Below are 15,254 nucleotides of genomic sequence, written 5' to 3' on the forward strand. Positions count from 1 at the left end.
AGGTGCGAAGGGAGTCGCTGGGAAGGGCCTCGTCCTTATGGGTGGAGTGGTCTGAGGGAAGGGTTTCGCTTTCCATAGAATTGCAGGGTTGGAAGGGACCACAAGGGCCATCTAGTCCAGGGATTCATTGATTTATTTCCCAGTGTGGGACTTGAACTCACGACCCTGAGATTTAAGAGTCTCATGCTCTACTGACTGAGCTATCGGTGTGCCTGGTGCCTCTTCTATTGTGTTTTTTAAAAAAATAATTTTTATTAGTTTTCAATTACATACCAATAATAGCCTCATTATAACAATACCAATTTATTCACAATAACAATACCAAATCATTGTGTCTCTTCTATTGTTAAGCCTGTGGACATGAGTTCGCGAAGGCTGATCCAGCAGGACGATTGATTCAAAACTGCCAGCGGAGAATATGCTGGAAAACCTGGTGCTGGAAAGACTTTTGGTTTCATGAGTGGTGAGTTTTTATTAGGAAAGTATTTCACATGTAGCAAGGATGGGAATCCTGTGCCTCCTCAGGTGTTTTTGCACTCCCAACTCCCATCATCCCTAACATGTTCATGCTCGGTGGGTGTGGTGGCCCCCTTGACAGTTGCTTGATGTCACCTGTCAGTCATGTGACATCTCTGCCCCTGCAAACTCTGCTTTTTTTGCCCAAGCAGCTTGAAATCAAAACACATTGACGAGTGACAAGTTTATTGCGGGATACGTTTCTCTGTATAAATAATAATAAGTAATTTATAAAATAAATAGTACAACAGGAAGTTTTATTATGCAGTCAAAGATGTAGTAAAATAAATAGCAATGTAACATGAATAATGTACTAAATAACAAATTTGTGAGTCTCTAAGATGTAGCAAGACACTTGTTCTTTTGTTTAAGAGGACGAGTCGTACATAAAACATGCCAGTTAAAAAAAAATCCTTGCTTAACTATGGGTCTCTATGTGGATATGTGTGATGCCCTCTTGTGGCTAAAATATATTCCATAAAGAAACCAATTTTATATCTGTGGGCTAAGCAAATGCAAGTATAAATGGGCAAAAATAGTCGAAAGCAAAAATCTGCAAAAGGCACCTTGAAGGCATTTTGTTCCTGAGCTCAGGGAAGTATAAATTTTGCTCATAATAAATTAAATTATGAGTGACTGGCCCTAGATCAGTGGTGGCGAACCTATGGCACGCGTGCCAGAGGCGGCACTCGGAGCCCTCTCTGTGGGCACGCGTGCTGTCGCCCCAGCACTGAGTGAAATGGCGATCCCAGCCCCTGCGCTATCTTGAAACGGAGCTGGAGGAGGCTGCTGGAGGAGCACTTGCGCCCGTGCACACTGCAAAAGTGTGTGTGTGTTTGTGTGCAGGGGACCGTCAGCCGGAAGAGAAGCGTCTGACAAGGACGGGCAGTTGAGATTTTGTGCTGCGCATAACATGAGGGAACGCGAGAGGGTGGCTCTCTGTATGTGTGCGTGTGAGAGGGAAGAAGGGAGTGTGCGAGCCCATGTGTTCAAAGTGGCGGTATGGAGGAGGGTGCCGGAGTTCCCAAGTCCCTTTCTTATTTTATTTTTATTTTTATAGATTTTTATTGGACTGGGGGGGGGGCAGCTGCCCCTCCCTGCCCTCCCTTGGCTACGCCCATGCAGCCAGCCCTTTATTTGAGCAGCTTGCATAACGAACGGAAGCTTGCACACCCGTAACTTATTTTGGGGTGCAAATCCCAGCTCCCGATTTCCCTGCCGCGGGAGCGTCATGCGTCAGAGCCAGTTTGCAAACCACAAAACAACGCACATTCCAAGCGCTCCTGGAGGCTCAAAACTTCCTCCGGAGCGCCACGGGAGAGTGCGCGCGCAGGATCCCTCCTGCAATCTCTGCTCTAAGGACCTGAGATCTAAAGACCCTTGAGCTACACGGCGTTGGATCCTCCTTGCTCTTCTCTGCCAACGATCAGGAACAGCCCGGTCCCGTGCAGGTCTACTCGGGAGAAAACCCCACGGGGAGCTTCCCTGCCTTAAATGACTGGTGTTCCCTTTTTTTCTAGCCGGGAGGCGCTTGTGCCTTGTGAGATAGATACGGCCGGGTAAAGGACAGAAAGAAAGCATAACTGATCATGGTGGGTGGGGATTTCTTAAGCCCACTCCCACCTCGGCGGCACCCACCCCGTGAAAATACAGGGATACACGTGGGTCTCTCTCTTCCCGTACCTGACACTACAATTGCCTCAGATCTGCCTAGCAGAGCCTCTTCCCGAGAGGGCATCCGTACATCACCAGGCATGGCGTCGGAGTTCAACAACGGGGGGACCCACCGCTACCCACGTCCCTAAGTCCCTTTCTTAAAATGATTGTGTTGTCGCTGCTGCTGCTGCTGTGTGCCTGCCTGTCAGCTACTCCCTGTGCACATGCGTGGCAATCTCCCCCCATTATCTTAATCAGGAGTCCCCCCAAACAGGAAGTGTGTTATACCCAGAAAAATACAGTAAATTGCGGTGTTGGCACTTTGCAATAAATAAGTGGGTTTTGCATTGCAGTTCAGGCACTCGGTCTCTAAAAGGTTCGCCACCACTGCCCTAGATCATGGGCAATATAATCTGATGCATGTTGATACTTGTGAGTTTAATGGGGCTGAAATCCAAGATAAGCATACATGGCATTGCAGACTCAATGGGTGAGTGGCAATTTGAACATGAGCCTATCCTGTACCTACATAAGAAAAAAATGTGATCATAGTCCATAGAAATGGGAGGTGGACAATAATGACATATTGAGTGTGGTTCCATATTGGAGTGGGATCTTAGCTTGGCTCTTTCTAGTACAGATGGAAGTGTTTTTTCTCTGTTTAAAGGCTACATTTTCTGTTGCATGGCTGCTGTTACATCCCAAAGAGATTTATATGGTGCTTAGGAGCACAGAGTTTCTGCAATAGAAGCTATTCTGCTTGCCTGCAGGCTTTCAAGAAATTAATATGCTTTCAAAATTACTTTTACAGAAGGAAATTATTAGAAAATTGCTTTGGTCAATATTTCACCAAGTGAGGTGCCTTTCTAACTTTGAAGATGACAACAACACTGCCAGGTAACCAGATCTTTGGCTACAGTTTATTTGTTCCATTAGCAATAAACCTATGTTGTTCCTCTGATTTAGAATCATAGAATCATAGAGTTGGAAGAGACCACAAGGGCCATCCAGTCCAAACCCCTGCCAAGCAGGAATAAATGGGGGAAGGATTTCCCTCCCCCCCCCATTTATTTTTTGGATAAAACTTGTGTGCATGGGCCATTTGGCTGGTTGTTCTGGCTGTATAACAAATTGCTTGAATAGGAAGGCAGTGCTTGGGGTATCTGGTAGTTTGGGATAAAGAGCTGGGCATGGAAGCTTCATAAGAGCTCAAGAGTTCAGCCCCATGAAGCATTATTCAAAGGAAACCAGCATATAGGAAGAAGGGGTGGGTGAGAGGTCCACCAGCCAAAGAAGAAGCCCTCTTCTGATTTAGAGTAAGGTTTAAAGAAGAGTTCCTAATAGGAAGAGTAAAAAGGCTCTGCTAAACTCCTTTTGAGTCCTGGGGTGGGTTAATGCACCAGGGAACAAACATATGTTGGAATGCATGGCAATCTTTCTACCTTAGTGCTGGAAGAGGAATTGGCATCTGTTGACAGTGAACTGCAGGCTCTGGAGATCCAGGTACAAGAACTTCTTGAACATCAGCAGGCGCTCATTCAGAAAAAGACAGTGCTAAAGAAGAAAATAAAACAGTTTTCTGACTCAGAGAGCGGGAGCAGCAAAGATGCTGAATCAGCAGCAGAAGACTGGAACAAGGAAGGTCGGGACTTACTATTTTTAAATCCTTGCGCTCTCATGAAAACTATTGTCGAACAGCTCAAAACACTGCTGCTTGCTGTTAAAATAGCATGAGATGTGACTTTGCAGCAAGGTAGTTTCTTGTAGCTTATTTTGAAGGGGTGTATGTATTTATTTTTTTAAACGTGCATCTGTTAAATGAGATAAAAGCATTAAGGTTGCCATGGCTTCCAAATAAATATTCTACATATAGCATGACTTCATCTTCCATTTGCCCCACTTAAGTTTGCAAATTCTTTCCCAGTGCACCTACCTACCATAATTTAGTTTGGCCCACAAATGGGCAATGGAAAGCCTTCCACTGAGCCGTGCTCTTGGCTTTAGCAGGTCTCTTCATTTTTGTCTTCAGGATGGTGGTTACACTGACATAAATGTATGTCTCCTGTATTTTACTTCCAGTTCCCAAGAAAGGTTTAGCCTGCTGGTCTTAGGGTTCCTAGTATTCACCCTCAAATGACTATTTGAATTTCAAGGGGGAGATAGAAATCAGGTCCCATGTAATTCAGGTTGCATTCCTACACACACTTACCTGGGAGTAAGTCACATTGAACTCAGTGGGACTAACTTCTGAGTAGACATAGGCTCATTTGTTGTTCAGCACAGATCTATGTGCACTCATGCAGGCAGCGCTTAACAATTTAGGGGATTAAAGTCAACTAGGAAGACAATGTTCACTACTGTATTACCCCTTGGTAGAGGTGGGTGGGAATCCCTTAATGCTGTCTGTGTTCAAATTAACTCCAGTGTTGTTTTTAAATGTACGGCTGCTATTGCATTTTCACAGATTTTTCATGGTCTGCAAACGTCAGAGATGCGTTACAAAATAACTTCAAGCTTCGAAAATTTAGGCCTTTGCAATTGGAAACAATCAATGTTACAATGGGCGGAAGGGATGTATTCCTTGTCATGCCTACTGGAGGGGGAAAGAGTCTCTGTTATCAGCTGCCAGCAGTATGTTCTGACGGTATGTGCTTGTACTTATAAGCAAAATGACATTAGTTAAAGTTGTTCAACTTGGGCCATACATAACTTGTTAGTTATACGTGGCTACAGGAGGAGGGGTGAATTTGCAAGAGCAAACCATGGTTAAGGCAGTTTTCCTCCTTCTCTTGTCCTATCTGCTTGCCAAGGTGACTAGTCCTGCAAATGACGTCCTTTGAGGCTGAGAGCTTAGCTTTTCAAGCTAAATTGTGGCTTTACTGTATATTTGTAACCGATAACAGATCGTCTTTAGCATTAATCGTGGCCTCAACATGCCTGAAGCTAGACATATCTGCCATTAGAGGTGTGTGTGGAGAATCCTGCTATTTGACATGTGCTGAAACAGAACTTTTCCGGTGACTTGAGACGAGGGTTTATTTTTCATTTCAGGCTTCACACTTGTGATTTGTCCTCTGATCTCACTAATGGAAGACCAGCTAATGATGTTGGAGCAGCTGGGAGTTTCTGCGACTTTACTAAACGCCTCAAGCAGCAAGGTATGGCTGGCTGCCCAGCAAGGTGGCTGGCTGCCAAACATGGGCATCAGTCTTTGGCATCTGAGAGAAATGCTGACATGCTTACCTCATATATTAAAAGCTGCGGCCACAGGTGACTGGGGTCACTTCTGCTTATTCATATGACTTGTACAAGTTGCATGTGAAAGGGCAAAAATTCTCTGAAAAAGAATATTCATGAAAACGCTCTCTAGAATGTTGATATTGCAGGGGTTCAGTTCACCTGTTCTTTTGTACACAGTCTCAGTGGGGTTGGGTTCCGTGCTTAATTTCTAGAATGGGATTTGCTGTCCTGGAAAGGTTAACTTTTGACTTAGAAGGTGATAGGAACTCACTGAGAAGAGAAAGGCATTCTGCCTGTCTGCACTAAAGCTTTACAGTCTGGATTGGCTATAGCTAGTCTGTGTCTGAATCTGAGATAAACCTCCTTTAAGGCGTCATTCTGATTAGAGCAGGTCAGCCCAGGAATGAGAGCCAATGGGGACAGAATTGAACTTGAGGCTAGGAGTATTTGATCAAGTTGCATGGTTCAAAAAACTTTTTAAAATATAAAAACCCTATATTCATCATTTGGTGCACCATGGCCACAGGTGGGTTTTTGAACCTCAGTTTGACAAACGGCTGGTGCTTAGATAGACACATGATGCATGTATTCCCAATTTTGTGGTTTTCGATAGGGCAGAACTGGAAGTTGTTTGCATTACATTTTCTGAAAATGCATAGACATGCATTGCACAAATTCCTCAGCTGGTGAACTTGAACATAGCTTGGGAACATACAGTTTTCACCTTCATAATATGAAGAAGTCAGGAACTTTCTTGATGACTGTAATGTAGCCTACTTTACTTAAAGCTAGGTTACTTGCTCTGAGTGTTTATGTAAGGTTTTCCTACCTTTAGCAGAGGTTGTCTGCTGTGACCGGATTCTAGATTTACATATTTGTAGAATTTGTATCCCACCCTTCGTTGCCAAGTGATCTTGGGGTGGGTTGCAACAATAAAAACACCATAAAATGCACCAGTAAGCTTTAAAACCAAATAAGCAGTGTATCTCTGTACAATTCACATTGTCTATTCTTCCTTGGTGCAAACCAAGTGCAGGACTAATACAAGTCTTTAAGTTGCCAAGAGAAGATATCTTACCACTTTGCAAGGGGTACTTAAGAAAGGAAACTACTGTTTTCACTTTTCTTAAGGTCTTGTTTAAATGGAATGAGGATTTGCCATGGCTGTCACTCAGCTTCTTTCAGCTTCTTTAACACTGGCATATGTTGCCATGTTGTTCTTGCTTCTCCTGGCACAATTCCATAAAGCAGCCCTCCTCCTTCCGATTCAGGCTGATTTGACCCATAAATAGCAGAGTTGTTAGGTGCCCCTAAAGTTTTGTGATGAAATAATAATAATTTCTATACCGCCTTTCATCCGAGGCTAACAGGGCAGTTTACAATATAAGAACACAAAAATACACAATATAGTAACAGACAAAAGCAATACCCCGCAGTTTAAATGGCCACAGATTTTTATAATTAGGCAAAGGCCTGGCAGATTAGAGAAGCGGTTGTTGGTTATTACGCTGCGTTGTCATTTTGATGCCCCCTGGTTATGTGTGCCAAGCGCCCTTTTCTCCTTCCCAAATAGGAACATGTGAAGTGGGTTCATGCTGAAATGCTGTCTCGCAGTTCGGAACTGAAACTCATTTACGTGACCCCGGAGAAGATTGCGAAAAGCAAGATGTTTATGTCAAAGCTGGAAAAAGCTTACCAAGCAGGAAGGCTTACGCGCATTGCAGTGGATGAGGTTCACTGCTGCAGCCAGTGGGGACACGACTTCAGGCCTGGTATGTCTGTCTAGAAGGGATTTCATGTTACCAGGATGAGCTTTGACTCTTCTCCACTAGAAACTATTAAGCCTCATTGCTCTTCTCACTTCATTTTGTTGTTGTTGTATTTATCAGTTCCCTGTGGCCTAGGTTCTTTCTCCCTCCCTGGACCACATCTATCACTCTGCTGCAGTATCCTGCCACATGGAAACATTGGTGGTGGTGGGGAAACTGCTTTTCAGAGAAACACATCTGCTTTTCAGAGAAACTGCTTTTCAGAGAAACACATTACTGTTTGTTGTTTTTAAAATGGATTTTAAAAAAGGTTGTTTTTGTTTTTTTTAAAAAAGGTGATCGATTTCGGCAGTGTTGAGATTTGCCTAGTTCATAACTCCAAAATGATTTTGATACTTACAAGTAGCTTAAGCAGAGCTAGACAGAATATAGCGGCAGCAAATATTAGGGGTTTTATTTATATATCTTTAAAATATTCCTGCTTTTTTTGTCTTCCACTTCTGTTCAGATTACAAGCTGCTTGGTATCTTAAAGCGGCAATTTCCTAATGCTCCATTGATTGGGCTGACAGCGACTGCAACAAGCCACGTTCTGCACGATGCTCAGAAAATTCTTTGCGTCCAGAAGTGCATCACTTTCACGGCATCATTTAATCGGCCCAACCTATATTATGAGGTATCCCTGTTGAGTCTGTTCTTGCCTTTGGGAAGACAGCCTTTTCTAGGAATGTTTGAGAAGCTCGCTAAGAAACCAAAAATGGATGTGTAGGATTTAAGCTGGTTTCATCACATTCATAGAGTGTTTTAGTTCAACTCCACCATTCTCATACTGGAGGGAGTCATGAATTCTGGACAGTTTCACACCCCATGCACTACTAGAGACTTATCTCATTTACAAACTTTCATTGTTACAGTTTCTTACTTTTGTTGTAAGTCATGTTGGGCACACGCATCCTTTTCTACAAAACTTACCAATTCAATTTCTTAAATACTACTGTAATGTTGGGAATTAAAAGGCAGAGTCTGGAATGATTTGTTGCTTTTCAGAAGTGTATATAAATATGGATCTGGGTGCATTGTAGCAAACTAATTCAGCCCCCCTCCAGTAGTCTGAATATAATATGCAAATAAGCAGATTTGCTCAGGTCACCTCTTTGCTTCCAGGACCAGATGAGCTAAGAGCTTGGACTTCCGAGTTGTGACCTTCTTTCTAAAAGAAAACAGGGGGTTTGGGGCGTGATGCGCTGTAGAGCATTGGTGGGGAGATGTGGCCGCCCAGATATTGCTCCCATCATCCTAGGACATTGGTCATGCTGGCAAGGGCTGTTGGGAGATGGGATTTGATGTTTGGAGAACACTGAGTTAAGGTGGCCTCAACCAATCATAGCAGGGAGTGTTTCTATTCCAAAATGTAATGTAAAGGTAAAGGAACCCCTGACCATTAGGTCCAGTCGTGTCCGACTCGGGTTGCGGCGCTCATCTCGCGTTACTGGCCGAGGGAGCCGGCGTACAGCTTCCGGGTCATGTGGCCAGCATGACTAAGCCGCTTCTGGTGAACCAGAGCAGCGCACGGAAACGCTGTTTACCTTCCCTATTTATCTACTTGCACTTTGACGTGCTTTCAAACTGCTAGGTGGGCCGGAGCTGGGACCGAGCAACGGGTGCTCACCCCATCGCGGGTTGCCGACCTTCTGATCAGCAAGCCCTAGGCTCTGTGGTTTAACCCACAGTGATCACTTAGCAGTTTTCTGAAGAGATGAAAAATTTAATTTGTAAATGTGTGCTTTTGAATGCCTGTTTCTTAAAATATGTGTTTTAGGTTCGACAAAAGCCATCAGCTGCTCAGAATTTCATTGAGGACATAGTCAAACTCATCAATGGAAGATACAAAGGCCTTTCAGGTGAACTTTGTAATGAAAATGAGTGCTGACTTCTTAAAGCACAGTAGCATCTGTAGGAGACCACCCCTTGTAAGGTAGTGCTCCCAAGTCTTCCCAAGTCCTGCTTAAGTACCGCATAGCTTGGAGCCCATTTGTTGATTTCATCGGTGTAAAATTATTTCGATACAGGAATTATCTACTGCTTTTCCCAGAAGGATGCCGAACAGGTTACTATGAATTTACAGAAGCTGGGGATTAAAGCAGGTACCTACCATGCCAACATGGAACCCAAAGATAAGAGCAGAGTTCACAAGCGATGGTCTGCCAACGACATTCAGGTGAGCTGTGCAAGAACTCCATAACTTCCTCTATTCAACTTGCACCCACCCCTCATGTCCTGGCGATCCTTATTGCCTTTGTGTTTCAGGTGGTAGTGGCCACCGTTGCCTTCGGCATGGGAATCGACAAACCAGACGTGAGGTTTGTAATACACCATTCAATGAGCAAATCCATGGAAAACTATTACCAAGAGAGCGGGCGTGCAGGTATGCTCAACGGAGATGAGATTCTAGGTAGATGCATGTACTCATATGTACCTATGCTTCTGACAGGGGGGAAAGAAAAATCTGCTTCTTAATCTTTCCTTCTAGGTCGGGATGACCAGAAAGCCGACTGCATCTTATATTACGGTTTCGGGGACATATTCAGAATCAGCACGATGGTGGTGATGGAAAACGTAGGGCAACAAAAATTGTACGACATGGTTTCATATTGCCACAACATGAGCAGGCAAGTGATTTTGTCTGAGGCGGTCCTTTTTTTGTTTTAAGCTACTTTTTTGTCTTGAGTTTACTGTAAAATGCGGTGTTGGCCAGGGTGTTGAAGTTAGTATCCAAAAATACCAAGCCTCCAAATATATTATTTACTGTGATTTTTTCTAAGGAAAGCAGTGTTGTGCAGTTGGTCTTGGGGTCTCCTTTTGCCCTGCGAGGCATCCTATGCTCTTTTGCTGTCTGCCAGTATATTGATATTTTTTGATACATTTTTTTTGTCCAAAACTTATATCAATAACAAATCATCAAATAAAGTTTCAAACAATCTCAAACAGTCCCCACATCCACAAAAAATACAATTAACATATATCCTAATCTCCCCCCTCCCTCCCTCAGCGGTCCAACCGTGTCTTAAGTGGTTGCAGAAATAACTTTTGCTATTGATTTTTTTTTGTGCTACTAGACTATGCTGCCCTGGGTAGGAAGAGCAGGATATAAATTTAATAAATGGAATGTTAATCTCATCTCTGTTTTGTTTTTGTTTTCTAAAACCCAAAAGTTAAATGCCAAGCACCATGTTTTCCCAGGTCAACAAGGTCAAGCCCAGACCTATAGATACCTGCTGCTGAGACTGGTTCCTTATTTGCAAAAACATGGTATTCAGAGTGCCAATGCTACATTTGCATCAGAACTGCCAGTATTTTGAGAAAATCCAAACTCGATAGCAAGGAAACCTAATTTTTCCAGGGTGACAGGTTTCTTCGATTCAGAAAATATTCATCATGTTCATCTTTCATATTTTAGTAGCTGCAGAAATATCTCAGATATTTAAAAAGAAATGACTACAGGCTTGCATGGGTTGTATCTATGTGTCCGTTTACACTGTTGTTTCTCTCTGTAATCCCATATTAAGGGCTGCGCACAGAAAATTGGAATCTACCTCTCATGTATCAAATAGTCCATCTCCGCCTCAGAAACCTATATATTTCAAGTGCACACTTAATGTCTGTAGTGAATTTAAATTGATGGAAGGCAGCAAGTTCCAGAGAAATTAAGCTCCTATTCAAATTAACAGACTTTAATTTCAGTGAGACTTGTTTATCCCACATTCTTCCATCAGTTGGGTTTTTGAATACAGCACCTGTCTTACTTGCAACGTTTACTCTGCCCATTGTCTTATAGCCTTTCCATAGGAGCCACATGCATTGGGTTGCATCCTCACCCCAGGTATTTGTACTTGCAGATGTCGCCGAGTTCTCATAGCACATCACTTTGACGAGGCCTGGGACTCCGCCAACTGCAACAAAATGTGTGATAACTGCTGCCGAGAGGAGTGTAAGTAAAAAAGATTTCAAACCTGGAAGGTTTGAAATAAACCAGACTGGCTCCCTCTTGGTGCAGCTCACTCCCAAGTGCATTGCAAGGATTTGTGTTCTCTTGCACCAGCTGTGCTGAGGAAGGCAATCGCTTTCTTGAGCATAAGCTACCCATGACTGGCTGTTGGAATCGGCAGTTTTGTTGGGAAGGTACAGGGGAGTCCCATATGCCCAGAGATTTTGTCCTTTGCCTTGGGAGTGGTTGAGTCAACTGAACATATTCTTCTGATCTGCCCATTTTATGTAGACCTTAGACAAAAATTTATAGCTCCACTGCTATCCCAACCTAGTCCTGTAGACAGAGAAAAACAGGTTTTGTTTTTGCTGAATAACTTTACTGGACCCACAGCATCCTTGGTGGCCAAATTCCTTTTTTTTTTGGCCCTTAAGCGCCGTAAGGTTAAAATTGACATGGGTCTAAATGTATAATCTACTTTTATTGCTGTCTTAAGTGTCATGTTCCTTTAGATGCTTAGTCGTTTTTATTTTTGTATGGATAAATCCTTGCTTTCTGACTGACGGTCGAATAAAATTTTGATGATGATGATGATGACTGGCTGTTGTTGCAGAACAGCAAGTGCCCTTTTCTTCAGCCGCATTGGTTTGCGTCAGGCCACACCCACACGGGTGGGACCTAGTGCTCACACCAAGGAACAACTTGTACAGCTCTGTTATTACAGTTAAGTTACAACTTACCTTTAACATGCATGCCAACGATTTTTCAAAAATGTTGGTTGGCCCAAGGAAGGCGAGTGTACCGTGCTGAAGAGAGCCACATTCTTTGTACAGTTGTACCTTGGTTCTCGAACACCTTGGTACTTGCACGTTTTGGCTCCCGAACGCTGCAAACCTGGAAGTAAGTGTTCTGGTTGGTTTGTGAACGATTTTCGGATGCCGAACGTCCGACACGGCTTCCACTTGACTACAGGAAGATCCTGCAGCCAATCGGAAGCCGCGCCTTGGTTTTCGAACTGTTTTGGGAGTCGAATGGACTCCTGGAATGGATTAAGTTCAAGAACCAAGGTACCACTGTAATGCCCACGCTTTTTGTTTCCTTTAGCTTGGCTTCACCATTCTGAGAAAGCTTTGCTAATGGCAGTAGGTACTCGCATCCTCCAGCTATAGGGTGAGAGGTTCAAAGCTAGAGGTTTTTCATATGTGGAAGCCTGCCTGGGATAGGTTGAATTTGATGCCTGTTTTGGTCCCTCCAATTCCTGCAGCTAACAATTTATGTTTTTGTGGGTTTTTTCCCCCATCTCTCCCCCCCACCTCCCACCCGGTGACACTTAGCATTTGAGAAGATGGATGTGACAGGGCACTGCCGGGATCTTGTCAATATTTTAAAGCAAGTGGACCAAATGAGAGAGAAATTCACTCCTCTGAAGCTGATTGATGCCTGGCTAGGGAAGGGTTTGTCAAAACTGGGAGTAGATGTTGTTTCTCCCAAGCTTCCCCGGGATGCACTGGAGAGAATTGTTGCCCATTTGATACTGCAGCAGTACCTGAAGTAAGTATTGAAACAAGGAGCCTATTTACATACCTCCATGCCTTGTATAACCACCCCCTCCCCCCCCCCCAGAATTTTATTACAGCTAACCTGTGACCCTATAGATTTTGTTGGGGTCCAACACACACCGGCCCTAACCAACATAGCCAGTTGCAAGGAATGGCAATATTTGTAGTTCCAGCAAGATCTGGTGGGGCAAAGGTTAGCCCGCTCTGTTCTGTTAGCTCAGTGTTAACTGTACAAATTCAAAGGAAAATATTTTATGGGGCACTAGGCTTAGACCCCAAAATACAGTGGATGCTCCCCCACCCCATTTCCAAAGCCAAAGATCCATAAAACATGAACCTCATTTCTGCTGTGTTTCAGTCAAGTGTTCCCCATCCTTTTCAAACTGCTCTACCTCTCCCCTTTTCATATGCAAAGGCTTAATTTCTTTCAGGGAAGACTTCAGCTTCACAGCATTTGCTACAATATCCTACGTGAAGATAGGACCCAGAGCTGATCTTCTGAAAAACAAGACTCATGTTATCACGATGCCAGTGGTAATGAGCAAAAACAGTATTGCTAAGGTATTTATTGTTGTTGTTGTTGTTGTTGGTTATTTTTCTAGGTTTAATAACATCTAATAACAGTAGCTTTGCCTTTACATGCTCATCCCCTTTTCTAATTTTCATGGGAACTTTTTTCGTGTGTGTTAGCAAGTGACACAAATCACAGAGAGACAAATTAGAGCTTTAAAAGCTTTCTGTCCAAAATAATTCTGAGCAGGCAGCACAGTGTTTTTGTTAATGCTGACCCCCCACCCCACCCCATGCAAGAGGGTTCAAACTACAGTTGAATGTTCCACGATAACAAAAAATAGGGTTTGTTGCTAGGGCTGAAATTTTTCTTTCAGCAGTGACATTATGGATTTTACATGGTCTGTTTTGTTGTTGTTCTTGTTTTTTTAATACCCACCAAGATCACTGTACTCTTCCCACTCACCCTTTGTTGGGTTTACTTGTGTGTGTGCTCTGTGCAGATAACTGTGAGTGCACTACGTGAATGAGCAGTATAGTTGCTGTGAAATTATGTGGTGTCCATGCTGCATTGTGGCACTGCTCCCAGAGCCCTGTTCTACCAAAGCGGAGCCATCAGGAGAAATAGGAGCAGCATCAGGAGACGATAGGTGGAAAACAGACTGGTAGAGCTTCATCCGTGCTAGGATGCCTGAAGACAAGGGAGGTTAATAGCAGGGCTCTCGGGACCCTGGGTAGGCCCCAGGAGGGCCGACAACCAAGTGAACATTGATGAGTGGGGAGGGGCAATAACCTGTGGCTGCTGCTGCTGTGTACATCCTGTGTGGGCAAGTGTGTAAACTTGGCAACACCCACTTTTGTGCAGACCCCCGATGTCCAAGGACAGGTGACCTTGCCGACCCCGCCCCAAATTAGCCACTCACTCCTGCAATACTGGAGGAGATAATGGGGGGAGAAGTAGAATGTCAACATCTAGTTTGAAGTCAGAGATTGTGTGCGCTAACAAAAATTGTTTTGATTGTCAGGTCAAATCTCCATTATCCAGCCTAGGAGGCTCATCTGGAAAGAAAACGGATGTTGCACGTAAAAAAAGGGGAAGTGAACATAAACCGCCTCATTCAGAGAAACACGTCCAAGCAAAAAAGATTAAAATGGAAGAGGAAGAGGAGGACGATGACGACGACTTGCTGTTCATCGATGATTCCTAGAGTATTTTGTTTGTTACTTTTCAACTCCAAAATAAATTGGGAGCTGCAAGAAATGCCAAGAAAGCAACAGGGCTGGACAAGGACAGAATTTGCCCCCAAGGCTGCTAGGCCCTCACTCATCACATCACCAGGCTTGTGGCATTGTATGGGTTTTTCTAGGTCTCCCTTATCCTAGCCCTTGTTTTGGATTATAACGTAAGTGTGATGGCTGGCTGGACAGGGAGTTGATGGGTAGGACTCTGCTTTCCACCAGAAATACAAGGAAACATGACTTTGTTCTTAAAATCCATTATGTAACCTCCTTAAACTGCCTTGAATATCTTGTTCTGAGTCGGGATGTAAATAATACACATTCACCACAATTCATGGTATTTGTAAGGACTACTAAGATATTGCATGACTTTGCATACTCAAAAATGTTGTATATATGCTATGTATTAAAATGTTTCTTGTCCCACAAATTAGTCCTTCCTCTCCTACTGTGATGTTTGTGGACCAGCTTGACGGCTGGAGTGCGCACCTTAAAATAGTGGTTTTATAATTCACTGCCACAACGGGGGGTGGGGGGAGAGACAAGACAAGACTTGCCTGAATATGACATACGGTGTTTGTAAAGTTATCCAACCCCCAAGCTTCATTGAACTCTTCAGCGCAAGCTAAAAGCATTCTTGTTCAGGCAAGGGTACCGTGTTATTTATAATATTGAGGTAATTAGAGTTGTCTTAGTATTTTAACTTTTGTATGTTTTAAAGCAGGCTTTCTCAACCTCGGCCCTCCAGTTGTTTTTGGCCTACAACTCCCATGATCCCTAG

At 43.6% G+C, this 15,254-nt stretch overlaps 1 protein-coding gene across 1 annotated transcript; it reads left to right on the forward strand.

Moving 5' to 3' along the window:
• The first annotated feature begins 392 nt into the window (after positions 1–392).
• Positions 393–14,904, forward strand: RECQL (RecQ like helicase). The gene is made up of 15 exons (XM_033162244.1): positions 393–463; positions 2,984–3,069; positions 3,620–3,814; positions 4,637–4,816; positions 5,224–5,330; positions 6,986–7,184; positions 7,690–7,856; positions 9,000–9,081; positions 9,250–9,398; positions 9,488–9,605; positions 9,711–9,849; positions 11,077–11,168; positions 12,500–12,716; positions 13,156–13,285; positions 14,260–14,904. Exons 2-15 carry the CDS (start codon positions 3,051–3,053, stop codon positions 14,440–14,442), a joined length of 1,977 nt encoding a protein of 658 aa, XP_033018135.1. The 5' UTR covers positions 393–463; positions 2,984–3,050; the 3' UTR covers positions 14,443–14,904.
• Positions 14,905–15,254: the final 350 nt, after the last annotated feature.

Source organism: Lacerta agilis, chromosome 10 (assembly GCF_009819535.1).
Source record: "Lacerta agilis isolate rLacAgi1 chromosome 10, rLacAgi1.pri, whole genome shotgun sequence".
In the NCBI taxonomy this organism is placed as follows: Eukaryota; Metazoa; Chordata; class Lepidosauria; order Squamata; family Lacertidae; genus Lacerta; species Lacerta agilis.

Bases quoted from the DNA above. Each gene is read 5' to 3' on its own strand.
- RECQL (XM_033162244.1), top strand. The intron at 5,331-6,985 runs GTATGGCTGGCT...CTTCCCAAATAG, and splicing joins TAAACGCCTCAAGCAGCAAG to GAACATGTGAAGTGGGTTCA. The intron at 13,286-14,259 runs GTATTTATTGTT...TTTGATTGTCAG, and splicing joins GCAAAAACAGTATTGCTAAG to GTCAAATCTCCATTATCCAG.